Source organism: Podarcis cretensis, assembly GCF_951804945.1.
Source record: "Podarcis cretensis genome assembly, chromosome: 4".
NCBI lineage: Eukaryota > Metazoa > Chordata > Lepidosauria > Squamata > Lacertidae > Podarcis > Podarcis cretensis.
Window position 1 is genome coordinate 68,910,671 of NC_137173.1, and position 13,784 is coordinate 68,924,454.

Here is a 13,784-nt window from a genome sequence, read left to right on the forward strand (position 1 = left end):
ACGGAAAGGACGAGACAATGATTAACACAGTACTCGCTAATTGGTGCTCGTTCTTCACAGGAATGAGCAAAGGTAAAAGTTGGAAGCTTGAAATTCAAAGAAACTAGATACAAAATTAAGCAACGGTGAACTCTTTTTAAAGCACAGCATTTATAATATAATATTTATAATATAGCTCCTATATTAGGAGATGATGTCTATGAAATATTAATGCTGAGATGTTGCTTACTTTGCCAAGAACCAAAGATTTCATTGTGCCCTTGGTTTCATAACGGGATTCTTTAAATTATTAAGAAGGATCAAGGAATAAAAAACATACTGTTGCATTTTCTGAAACACCTTCTTTCTCAGGTAGGCAATTGTGGGGCCTTTGTGTATGCGAGAAGGATGGCCCTGTCCCCCCGAGTCTCTTCTGAACTGCCAACAAACCTTTATTATGGCTCAGGCACAACCATTCAGTTAATTACACAGTAAGGTACTTTCACATGATTTCACATCTTGAGTTGCTCACTTGAAAATACAGTACTCAACGTCAAAACTAAGAACCTTGTGAAGAGTTTATAGATTTGTGAGAGAGAATGCTTTCCGTCTTAAGAACTTGTGTGTCATAATGGATGTTCACTGTTATGTAAGCTTTGCACATGATGTATAATTTCAACACAGAGATATTTCCAAACAAGCAGCGTTGAATAAAATATGCAATGGTACAGAGGAGCATAGGGACTATAACATGCCACTGATTATATGCTTGAATTGATCCTTAGAATCCTGGATAACTTCGCTTTCTTTCTTTTTTTAAAACATTAATTTCCACCCCAAATCTTGGCATGGTTTGGATATAATGTCTATAATGAATACATTGCTCACACATATCTAGGCAATTTATCATACTATTGTCCATTTAAAACTTTAGAGAGTGATTTTGAATGAATCTCTCTCTCTCTCTCTCTCTCTCTCTCTCTCGCTTAAAAGAGAATTATATTTTAAAATGAAGAAATAAATATTCACACTCACAGAAACCTGGCCATTAATAATGACCTCTTCTGAGAATCGCACTTTGACAGGATTCGACTTCAATCTGGCCTTTTTTGCAGCGCTGATAAATGCCGATTTAGGAGACTAGAAAGAAGGGATGAAAAGGGCGGAAAAGGCAAAGATGACTTGAATGACAGTTAACTGCCAACCACTGCTATAGATCTTCTGATCAAGTCTCATTTGATTCCATCTGTCAGAAATATTACTGCTTCTGCCCAATGCTATTTATTATACAATGGAAATAAAAGCAAATCACACTTTTCTGTTAGTGGTATGAAAAAATGTAAACACAGTCGGTCAGATGCAACAGGAATAGGCTGACATTCTTTCAGTGACATGAAGGCGGGCAACATTAACATATGGGAATCCCTCAAAGACGATCACAGTGCCTGAAGGCAGACCATCAGGTTGTGTAGCTACAGCAGTGACCGGAGGAGGAATGGTTGCTGGGAGGAGCAGAGAAAGAAGAAACACCATGGTTTACCTGTAGCAGCACAACTGGGCACCTTCATCTCATCCACCTGAAATAAAACACGTGTCTCCTGTATCACCCTCCACAGCCATAGTTGGCACTTGTAACTCTCCAATGGTTTGATTTTACCTCCAAAGGGGCACTCTTCCACTGTCTCCTGAGACAGATGGATGCCAACAACACAGTCCGTAAGAGGGTATGCAAAATATTTTCACCAGTGTAGGCTTTTGAAAATGGAGCAGCTGTAGTAGACTGCAACCACTACTATGCTATAAGATCCACTATCCTGTAATATTACATATGAGCCTGTTCTACTGATGAAGCCTAGGATGGCGAAACAAGGCTAATATTCCGGAAATCCTTGTCTTAGACTCTGTGAAAGGATTCTGTGGAACTTTAACAACCCTTCATGTGGATTATTGGACTCTTTGAACAGACAGGTGGAATAGATAGTTTTACATGTATGGACCTTATGCATGAACTGACTAGAGAATGAACTGATCCACTGGGTCTTCTGCTTTTTTCCATTGAACTTTATGAGACTTCCATTGAAATCTACAATTTGATACAATGAATAGTATACCTTATTTATTCAAAAGTACAGCTGGTTACATCTTGTGTGTTTATTGAATAATGTAGTAACTGGGTCTTCACATGGAAAGAGAAATTCATAGGCAATTACTATGAAAAAAATCCAGGGATTTTTATTTTTTTAATATCGTACAACTGTATTGATCCAGCAGGCTGCAATGGTTTGCTGCCATAGTCTGTTGCAACTTCAGTTCTGCCACAGACTTGCATTCAGGATGCAAAACGATGCACCAAACTTCTTTCCAATGAATAAACTGATAAGGAGCATGTGAAACAATGTACTGCACAATGTGCATTGGGGAAGCTGTCTATTACTCTATATATGCCCCCATTTTAGGTGGGACCAATATGTGCACAATTGTGCACAGCGCCGAACCTGGAACTAACCTGGAAATGTCATAAAATACATCACTTAAAGGGTGTAACTGGGGTGGAGGCAGAGCAGGGGCACAATGGGGCAGAGTGGGGGAGGAGTGGGGTGTTTCAATTGCATGCGATTTCACACAAGTGTGCAATGACTCTGGATGCAATCCCCGTATATGTGTCTGTGTACGTAGGTGTGTGCCTTTAAGAAAATAAGTTGTTGTTATTTTATGCCATGGAGAAACGAAAGAATCACAAGAATTCCCAAGTTGTGACCTTCATCTGACTGGCTGGGCAAAAAGGTCATTACAATTGTTTTGCTAATTAATAGAGTATGGCTGCTGTCAAAGTAGCATGTTTTATATCCTTTTTAAAGGTTCTGTAGTACAAGTAAAAAGTTTTTGTTTCAATTAGAGGAAGAGAATGGCATCTCTGGTAATTTTAATATTTTCTTTTTCCTGCCATGGAAATCTAATGCAAATGTCCAGAGCACAGGTGGGTGATTGTATGCAGATGTGAGTTAAAGGTCCCTTAACCATGATGGGTTCTAATGGGTGTCTTAAGTATCTACAGTATGACGGATTTCCTGGTGCTTCAGGCATGGAGATTTCCCTGTCCAGGGCTCCGAAATGCAAATTAATAGGTGAATACGGAGTATTTGACTGCATTGGGGACTAAGAAGGGAGAAAGGCACCTGCATACTCCAGAAGTCTCACATATGTTGCATGAATATCAAGAGCTACTTCTATTCTCTGTTAATGGAGGTGACACAAGGTGCACATGTTGCTTACTTGTCCTAAGTCTCAGCATAGCCTACCTTCTTAGGTAAAATGGTGACTTTAGAGGCAAGGTGCTAAGGAAATACCAAAATGGCAGCAAATTTGAGCCTCTTGGTCATACTAGCAATCACATGAGATCAGGAATGGGGAACTTCAGGTACAAGAGCTGATAATGTTAATAGTTCTTGTCTAGACAGAGAATGGAGAGGGATGTGTGAGTGTAATGGAACTAGCCTCTTGTACAAAGGTAAAATTCATATCCATTTCACTGCCCATGTTTGCCTTTGGCACCACTGGCCTGTGATCCCTGGAAGGTTGTCTATATGGCCTTGAGAAGAAAAAGGATTCCCCACACCACCACTCTTGCATTAGGTGATCCAGGCTTATCAGATCCATTGCACCCATCATATCTGGTGATTCATGCTAAATACAAAATACAAACTTTCCCAGTGATCTAGGGTCAAATGTTTAAATACTGTTGTTTTAGAATCTGAACTGCAATATCATTGAAGGCTGCTGCTTCAGCTTTTAAATGTTTCAAAAGGTGCTTCTCTTACTAAAAGAACTTGATTTATATTTTCAGAGCTCATGTGTCCAACAAAATAAGTCCAGCAATAAAACCAAAACTGATATGTTGCAACAATTTCTATTTTAATACCTTCATATTCATATTGTGAGTATAAGAGTGATTAACGGTTCATGGACTGACTAGTTCATTTTTTTATTATGAAAGCACTTCTTTTTAGCTAAATAGAAGACATTATTCTCATTTAATGACCTTAAGCAGGAGCTTAAGCAATGCATTTGTCAGGAAATGCAGAATATAGAATATTTATAGGGTTTGTAAGATATAGTCTGTAATAAAATCAGCAATAAAGCCAGTCTCATTAGCACTATGTTGTTGGGAGTAGGAAGAATGAGAAAACTCTAATACCTTACCATAACCAATGCCAGCAAGAACTCTTCTGTGTGGACCAATGACATTTTTTCATGGCCACAAGTGTGGAAGCAAATTGCTTATGATAGTATGAACACAATAGTAGGAATGAAAGACCACTACAGTTGTACCTTGGTTTTCAAACAGCCTAGTTCTCGAACGTTTTGGCTCCTGAATGATCAAAACCTGGAGTTTCCTGCAGCCAATCAGAAGCTGCGCTTTGGTTTTCAAATGTTTTGGATGTTGAATGGATTTCCGGAACAGATTTTGTTCGACTTCCAAGGCACCCTCATGTGCTTCATTTGTTTGCTTTATGAAACTCACAGTTACAAAACCATATTAACCTACTACAAATCTGTTAACTGCAACCGGTGCACAGAATACAACAGTAACAAAGGAAGCTTCCGTATTCTGAGTCAGACTATTGGTCCATTTGGCTCAATATTGTTTACACTGACTGGCAGAGATTGAACCTGGAGCTTTCTGCATGCAAAATATGATGTACTTTACCGCTGAGCTGCAGCCCAGTTAAGTCCATAGATAACTGTGCACATAATATTCAAAAGACATTGACTGCACAAATGCAAAATGCCTATCCACAATATCTTATCCTAGAGTTATTGGTTCCCATAAGAGATCTTACACCATATCATGTTGCTACATGACCTTGTGACAAATATTGTCTCCTTTATTTTTCACCATTGTTATTTATAGGATTGTGAAAGTTTCAAAAAGGCGCAGCTATGGTTGCATATAAAAAAAATACAAAGGGGTTTTAGCTTAATAACAATGAAATGGATTACAACACGTGTATTAGGTGGGAGAGAAAAAAAACGTTCTATGAAAGTTATGTGGAATTTCATACTTTAACATTCACTGAGAATGAGACAGTGAAATCAGATATAATAAAAGATGAGCAAGGTTTGCATATCTTCTTAGATGCTCACATTAAATATGCTATTAAATGAACTTCATCATTACATAACAGTAAACACATTAACTATGGTAATTAATAGCCACAAGCTACACGCTGGCTAGTTTGCAGCAACAAGAATTGGTTCACTGGGAAATAACAAAATTAAAACAATAAGAATTGAGAAGACACATGTCTGCAGCCTTTATTGTGAGGCAGGCTTTTTTTCTTTTTTCTTTTTTGAGAAAAAGTTGCTTAGATTTCCACAACAAATTTATGTCCCTAGTACTTATCCCCATCTCATTCATTCTCTCTTCCCAGCACTATCCATCATGGCCAACTTTTTCTTGACTAATAATTATGCAGCAGTTGCTGACTACCAATATGGCTCCAAGGCTGTCATATTTGTCAATATTTATTTTAATGAAAGTATCTTGGAAAGGCAGTGAATTATCTCCAGGCAAATAATGGTACATAGTCAGTATGCACTTTTTACTGGGGTAGACCTCAGAATCCCATGGAAACAAAGGGTGTGTGATGTTCACACATCCAACAGAGGGAAGAGCACAATGACGTTTAAGTGGAAGTTATAATGTCTAATGATATCTATAATTAGGCTCTTCCCTAAGAGCTTAAAACACTTTACATAATTCTCTCTGTGGCATTAGAAGCCTTACAACAAAAGTGCAATGCAGGCCATATATATCCATAGGACCGACAGCACACGGGAGGACTGAGTCTGCAAGACACCCAGATCTGAAGTAGGGGACTACCTGGTCCACCACCAGCTATTGGAATGTTTTTAATAAAGTATGACTGAGCATCACAATGTATTTGAAAACAGTCAAGGAGTGTATGAAGGAGGACTGGTGAGGAATGCGCCCAGGAGAGAGTTCTGAGGGGCATAAATGCCTGGAGGGCCACATTTGACCACTGGGGCTGAGGTCACCTCCCCCCCACCTGCCCGATATGAAGAAACAGAATTAGGAAATAAAGGGAGAAACACATCAAGAGAAAGACAGAAATTCAGGAGCAGCCAGAAGCGAAGCAGAAAGCAGCTGCAGTAAGAGATCAAGCCACTCTGCCTTTTGGCCCCAGGCTAATTCACTGACTCTCCCTCTCTCTCTACCCTCTATTTTCTTACTGCAGGATTTGCTGGTAAACCTTCAACTTCACTTCATGGCAATAATTTGGAGCAAATAAAGACTGCCATGCCTACCCCAGCATGGAAGAAAATGTTTGATTTTCTAGCAAACATCTCTGGATAACTGGGGGTGGGCAGGAGTGGGGGTGAAGACCAGAGCTGTTTTCCTGATTAGGTCTATATCAAAATACATTCCCACAATAATTTCAAAACAACAAATAATCGTAAGTCCGCAAAACAACCCACATGCTGAAATCAGTTTGTATAACTGTGTATACTTTATTGTTTATCTGTATAGACGTTGAGCTTTACAGTAAAAGGATTCATGGGGATGATTAAAGGGTCTCCTTCCATTGCCAGCCTCAGCAGGAGCAAAGACTTGCTTATGCTGTTCCCTCACAGCAAGATACCTTCTTAGGATTTAATAGCTTTCCAGAATGATGGCTTATCAGACCCTCAATTGAAATTTATTCTCCAAGCCTGAATGCACAGCACAATGGATAAATGATCTAATTGGAAATATGCCTAAGCCTAATAAACTACCCATTGCAATGATAACCCATTTACAAAACAAAATGTTTTCAACAGATAATCAAATAAACTTCCAGAAAAGTGAAACTTCAAAGTGCTCCAAGTGATTAAGCTCTTAAATCCTTTCCTTATCAGTACAGATGACATTCAAATTAACCTGAGAAAGATTTATTAGATTGACAGGAAGCACAAAAGAAGAATGTTTGGCTTTGGTTGTAATTAAACTGAAAATGAATGAGCTTAAGCAAAACTAATCTGGAAGACACTGAGTGAATTATGTTCAACAGATGACCAGAGTACTGTAATTCTATAATAGTGTTAGTTTCACTGAGTTGTTTTCATGATGGGTTAGTAGCAAACGTATATATACTACTGGTTTTATCCAATTCAGAATACACCTTTGCTCTCTCTTCTCTTTACACAACTGCTGGACAGACAACACTTCTTCAGGAGATCAAAACAATTTGACAAAACAAATGGGGGCAATTATACTTCATTTCAGATCATCTCTACCTTGAAGCAAAGAAAATAAAATATTTCTGCTGTGGTATCTGGTTCGAACACATACAGCATCAGAGTCAGATTATTAAAAAAAACAACAAACTCATCTAGTAACACCCATGAGCTGAGATTAACACCATCTACTCACTAGCACACCACCTAAGAGCAATGTTACTGGCAATCAGTTTTTTGTGTGCCCACTCAGTCTGCTGCCCAGGTACTGTTGAGTTCTGTAAGTCCTGGAAGACCTGCTCCCTGCCTTGCAGGTCTTATATCCAGCTGACCTGGGAGGGCAGGGCCCGGACCAACTTCAGCTACAAAACCTGAGGCTGCTGAATAGACTTTTGGGCTGGATTGTGTGTGGGAATTTGTTGAGGAAGGACTGTTGCTGTTGGTATTTTGTATCTTTATGTTAGACTTTGTGGATTATGGGAAATTGTTTAGTTCAGTTGTGTATTTTTTAATGTTCTGTTTATTGCTCACAACTACAACATAATAAAAGTAGTCATGTATTTTTTTATGTTGTAAGCCACCTTGACCATGGTTTGAACTGTGGAAAGGTGGCATAAAAATAAAATTATGTTTGTAAGTATGTACGTTATGGGCAAGTTCAGAGACTCTGCTTTTATTTCCTTTGGTTCTTTATTTTAATTCAGACTTGGGCTGGACAGCCCTTCAAAGACAGGACTGTCCTCTGTAAACTAGGAAACATGGCTACTCTAAAATGGTTCGTATTGTTTTGTTTCAGCCAATGAGAAAATTCAGTACATATAATAGGAGAATTTTAAATACACACACAGAGTAATGCACTAGGTCCTTCTGAGGTTATTGTAGTGGTATGAGTACATCTGAAGCTTCAAGTTAACTACCTTGGTTTGTTTATTCTTGCAGTTGACCTAATATACTTCTATGTTGTTGCTTTTTTAAAAAAACACACCAAGCAACAGTTCATTCTGAGTACACAGCCAGATACTGTTTCAGCATTCTAAATCTCAGGAGCATTATAAGTGTACAAGAAAAGGATTGCTGCCATCCAATCAGAGGTAGCATGGCCTCAGGCCAGGAATAAAATTTATAACATGCATCCCTCTGATTGCATTTAGCACTATAAGAATGTCTCCAAGCTGCATACAGCTTCACTGCAGGCTGTATATTTTTGCTTTCTATATTATTAAATCCAATAACGGAACAAGCAGTTGTGCTTCTTAATAATAAAATGTGGAATGAATTTCCTAAAAACCATGGCATCAAACGTACTGTGAGTTTAATTCTGATGCCATTTTATACTAACTTACAAACCTTCAATGGATCCCTGCTATGACTTCAATTAACTGGAGTCAAAAGGAATAAGGTACATCAAAGACACAGACTTTAGGCCACAAATAGATCTCTGTTTACATAATAATTGGTGCAAACATGATCTATTCCTTAGCTACCTGGAAAAGATGCGGAATAAAGGAAAGGGGATATATTATTACCATTTAAATAGGGGGCTGTCCAAGCATGAAGGACACTACTCACTTAGGAGAATTCTGCATAATGAGTTCTGAGATCTATGAGCCAGATTTCTTCCATCATTTGCTCACTGCAGTGAAAGCTAGCATTTTATCACATAGTGTAAATAAAATGCCATGTAAATTAATAAGCACATTAAATAAAATGCCAGTATGCTAAATTGTGTAGATAAGGCTAAAGGGAAAGAGAATGATGCAATATTTTATGGTAGAATAAGAAGTATCAGAGCATCTTAGGAAGTGTCTATATCTCAGTCTATCAAGCGCTTGCTTGGTCAGAATCAGGGATGGGGCTGGACTCACCTGATCCCCACACTTCTCAGGTCAATGTAAAAATCAGACTGTGACCTTGTTCAGAATCTGCACTGGACCAAATTCCTCCATGAGGTAAATCTGAGGGCTTTAAAATTGTTCCCCCTCCCTTTTGGATGACTTGTACTCAGAAAGGTATACTACATTTTTTTTAAATAAAAAAAAGACAAATTAATGTGAACATCCCAGGCCCTCACCACCCAGAGTGGCTAGGAAACACTTGCTGTGTGGGTTGCAAACAGGATCACAAATTCCTCTGGGAGTATTGGGGTGCAATAATGTCCCATCCCTTCAGAGACATTATATGGGGAGGAAGCATGACGGCTGCATGGAAGGAGTCGGATGTCATCACAGCTTGACATTTATAGACCATGCTGCAGCAGCTACACTTCTTAGCTGATCCAGACAGACAGTTTATAAACTTGGGAGAGAGTGAGCTTTAATGCTCTTGGATGACCTTCATACGCACTTACTTTTTGTTATATGCAGACAACTCTATGAGGCCGAGGTGTCTTCAGCCCCCTCAATACCTGCTGGCAGGGAGCCAGGCTCCCTCAGTGTTGGGGGGGCTGAGCGTGGAGCCAAGCATGGCATGGTTCAGTGACCAGCTTGCTCCATGCCCCCACAATCTTGGGTGCAGAACCGCACATCTGATTATATCTATGTAGATTATTTGCCAGGGAGGGCAGCTTGAATATTAACTGCAGAAATGGGATTGGACTGTTTATATCCAAAACCAAAATGAACATGAACTAGGTTTGGAGAGATCTACTCGTCAGTATGTCATCGTCCACATTTGTAGCTTGGGCACTCAGAGTCTCCTCTTAGCTTAAAGCACTCAGTTGTCAGAAAATGGACATCATATGTACCCCAGGCACTTTTGGAGGAGTCTTTCCACCTGTTTAAGACAGGCCTGTATTTTGCACTGTTTCGTGTGAACAAAGGGATATTGCCTGCCACATGCCTGTGCACTTGCCCGTACTACATAAAAACAGGCAAATGTTGCTTTTGTGTCTTACAGTCTGCAGGGGTGGGGGATACCATGAATTGCCACATCACTTTTTGCTCCGTTACTTAACTCTAGCTGGGTCTTTAGTTTGCTTGGGTCTTGCTCAAGGGGAATAAATGCAGCCCCGTCACCAGAAAAGGGGGGGAAAGACCCCCTAGTCATTTAAAACTCACTGAAAAGGAATATAATCACGGTGTTGCTAGACAAGGGGGAAAACGGAAGCCAAAAAAAAGAAGACTCAAAAAAGATTGGCTAGTATACTTGTGAAATGTCTTGGAGTAGAATTCAATATCCTTGTTCTTCTGCCCCCAAGAAGCACTCCTCATACATACTGGAACATATCCATATTTATTTAAATTACACTTACATTGTTCCACTTCTGTCTAGAGTAGTATATAATCATCACATTTATCTTCAAAGACACAGCTCGTACTTCACTTGTGCTATTGGTTATGCAGATAAGGAAGACACACACAGAGAGAATAGGCAGACAAAAGCAGTAAATGTTGCTAGGAAACTAATTCTAAAAAACACGATAACTACTTACAGGATAAGGCTGAATAACAGTAAGGAGGATCGATTCTTTGCAGCTTCTGTAAAAAAGGAGATGAGAGTGACGATTCATATTTTTATGCTCCAGAGATAACAAGGTTTCCTTTTTTAGTGGAGAGAATTGGGATTTTGTAACAGGACATTTCTTAACAACAAAACCAAGAGTATTGAGAACAGAGCTGAGCCAAGACAAACAGCAGTTTCCCAGATATTTTTGGCTACAATGAAATGTCCACACCATACATGCTTTCTCTGAAACAGGGTGACAGTTTGCCCATCAAGAACGAAGGCAATTCTGGTGAAGGGAGTCTTCACTCTGGCTTATATTTCTTTGTCCTCAATGATGTTATTACACGGTCAAATCTGATTAGTTATAGAGTATCCTGGTATCACTCCATCTGCTATATGGTTCCACACTAGCTGGGGACCCAGAAAGAAGAAATATGGGGGCTGGCAATTGTGCCAAAGCAGTGGCGACTGATGCTGGATTCAGATATCACTTTATTCCATCTTCACAGCATTGACTTACCTGTTCATTTTTTGCATCTTATGCTATCTTTAACATGACATAAAAGTCACTTCTGGAAACCTTGTGGAATCTAATGAAAGTTTAGCACTAATTTCCATGTTTATTGTTTCCATAGAAAAATCTGCTTGCAAGCTCCTTAACTCAGAAAACTGCGGGAGTTTTATGTTGATGAAATTTCAGGTGGTATGCAGTTTCTCCAGCCATTTATGGCAGTATATTGATTTTTAAAAGGCCACAGTTCCATAACACTGCAGTTTAAAGGAACATTAGAAATCAAGACAGAAGCACAAGCATTATAACCAGTAAACCCCATGTCTTAATGCAGCCGGAAAGGGGGGTGGGGAAAGCAGCAAAGAAGAAGGAAGTAAATATTACTACATTATAGTGGCTTTTAAGGTATTTCAAGCTCTCCCCACTTCTTGCAGTCCACAGACAAACAGACCAACATCTGATAAAGCCAGATTGACAGCAAAACAAATGAACATATGTACATAAATACATAAATATAGGAGTCAAAAGTAGTATCAGAATTAAGGCACTTTAACGTGCATCACAGCAATCCAACTTGTATATTATTACTTATTTTTCTAATGAGAACCAATAGTGTCATATGCCTGTACACATATGTTATCTGGTGTTTGCTTTCAAAGTGGAACAGCTTCCCTCAGGAGGCTAAGGACTCTCCTTCTCTGGAGGTTTTTAAGTAGAGGTTAGATGGCCATCTGTCATGGATGCTTTAACTGAGATTCCTGTAATGCAGGGGGTTGGACTAGATGGCCTCTGGGTCTCTTCTAATTCTATGATTCTATGAGTCAACACTTAGGTTTCAATCCTAATGCTCAATTTTCTTGGGAGTAAGCCCCATTAAACATTGTGGGACTGACTGCCAAGCAAACATGGATAAACTTGCACTTTTAAAGCATGGATAAGATATTTGCAAGGCCCTATTAGGATTTTCAGATGTTTGCAGCATAATACTTAAAAAGATGTCTTTCCTTCTTTGTACATTTGCTGCCAGAAATGCACGCCAAACATGTTTGTCGCATCAGGTGTGCAGCTGCCCTAAGAAAATGTGTTTGCACATAGTCAAAGGTAATTTTGGGTCACACAAGGATAGACTCAGCCATTCAAATCCTTCAGCATCCTCTAAAGACTAAGAGGAAAGATTCTGAGGAAAACCACAGTCATTATCATCTACTTATAATTAATTTAAAGTAATTAATTGATAGCTTTCTGAAAAGTTGAACCAGTACATTGGTAAAGCAGCAAAATGGGACACAGAGATTGCAAAAAGCCTGTGCTGGAGCATTCAAAGCTTTTGCTAAGGAACTGTTATGAAGTGTTAATCTTATTGAGTATCTCAGAAACACATAGATAAATGCATATTTATTTGCCATGTAAACACCCTCAAAGCCAATATTTGTTTTATTACATCAAGGGGCTGTTTTTCTTTTTAACATTTGGGAAAGGTTAGTTGCCACTTGATGGTGATGAACTTGAGTTTCTGTTGGCTCCCCCGATTTCCAATGCAATTAATTGCCTGCTTCTGAGATTTATTGCCGGGTTGACTGAAGTGCAACTAATTTACATGCCAGTGCTGCTCAGTTGGAAAAACAAAATAAATCACCACCACTGTATTAGCCTGAATGAGTGCAAAGCCCCAAAGAATTTGCTCATGAATAATCCAGCAGCTGAAGTAAATGGGGACTCGTGGTAAGTGGTTCCACATTTGCAATTTACGTGACTGGTCTTAAAACACTATTGATCTCTCCATCCCATTCAGTCTACAACAACTCCGCGAAAAGCAACCATGTATCAGGAAAGCATTCTAGTAGCAGCTCTTCCTTAAGGAACATGACACACACTCTGTTTCACCATTCCCACCCAAGGGACAAAGTCTTTTTCAGTCTTTTCAGCCAGAGTGGAAGGGGGGGGGGAAGGTATTGGTCCCTGTAACTTTAGAGAGAGGAAACAAAAATTCAGAGAAAGGCCCATTTGTGAGCAGCTCTTTGGCTAAAAGGGGGGCTTTCAATGTGACACTGTCAGGGTGGAAAACATATACTTGAAGATTTTGTGGTAGTTGTGTACTGGATAAAATCATTGTATTGTCATGCTGCTTTGTGTAGTTCTTTGGACAAAGAGAGAATAACCCTATCCTTTTATATAGCTGTGGAGTGAAATATTCCCTTGGAGGTTTATAGGATGCCTCATCCGTGGTTATCTTTGTCACAGCAGCTTGTAAAATCATGCAGCTGGTTAGGATAGGCAAACATGCTCAAGTGTGACAGGTTATCATGGGCTGATCAGTGGGTGGACAATTTATTTCAAAAGCGAAGAATGTTGTAGGGCTGAGAGACATAAACTCATGAGGCACCACCAGAGTTCACTGTAAGGCCACCAATGCTATACTTGCCATTTTTCAAACCCATGATAACCATAACACAATTGGATATTCCTGTTTTACATGCTATTCTTGAATGATTCAGACTTGAGAGATACATCTCCTGCCTCAGTCAGTCAATACATTGAACCTTGCACCAAATGTTATTAAGAAGCACAGCAAATGCTATTAATTTCAGCCCTAGAACTCAAGAAGCAAAAT

The 13,784-nt window shown here is 39.3% G+C and overlaps 1 protein-coding gene across 4 annotated transcripts in view; it reads right to left on the minus strand.

Annotated features, from left to right (window-relative positions):
• The window catches only part of FRMPD4 (FERM and PDZ domain containing 4), a 205,406-nt gene that overhangs the window by 25,642 nt on the left and 165,980 nt on the right, over positions 1-13,784 (minus strand). For all 4 annotated transcript variants that reach the window (XM_079972396.1, XM_079972397.1, XM_079972398.1 and 1 more), the window contains exons 5-6: positions 10,649-10,694; positions 1,015-1,119 (exon numbers count right to left, since the gene is read on the minus strand). In XM_079972396.1, coding sequence (XP_079828522.1) covers positions 1,015-1,119; positions 10,649-10,694 — 151 coding nt within the window. The remainder of the gene's footprint in view (positions 1-1,014; positions 1,120-10,648; positions 10,695-13,784) is intronic.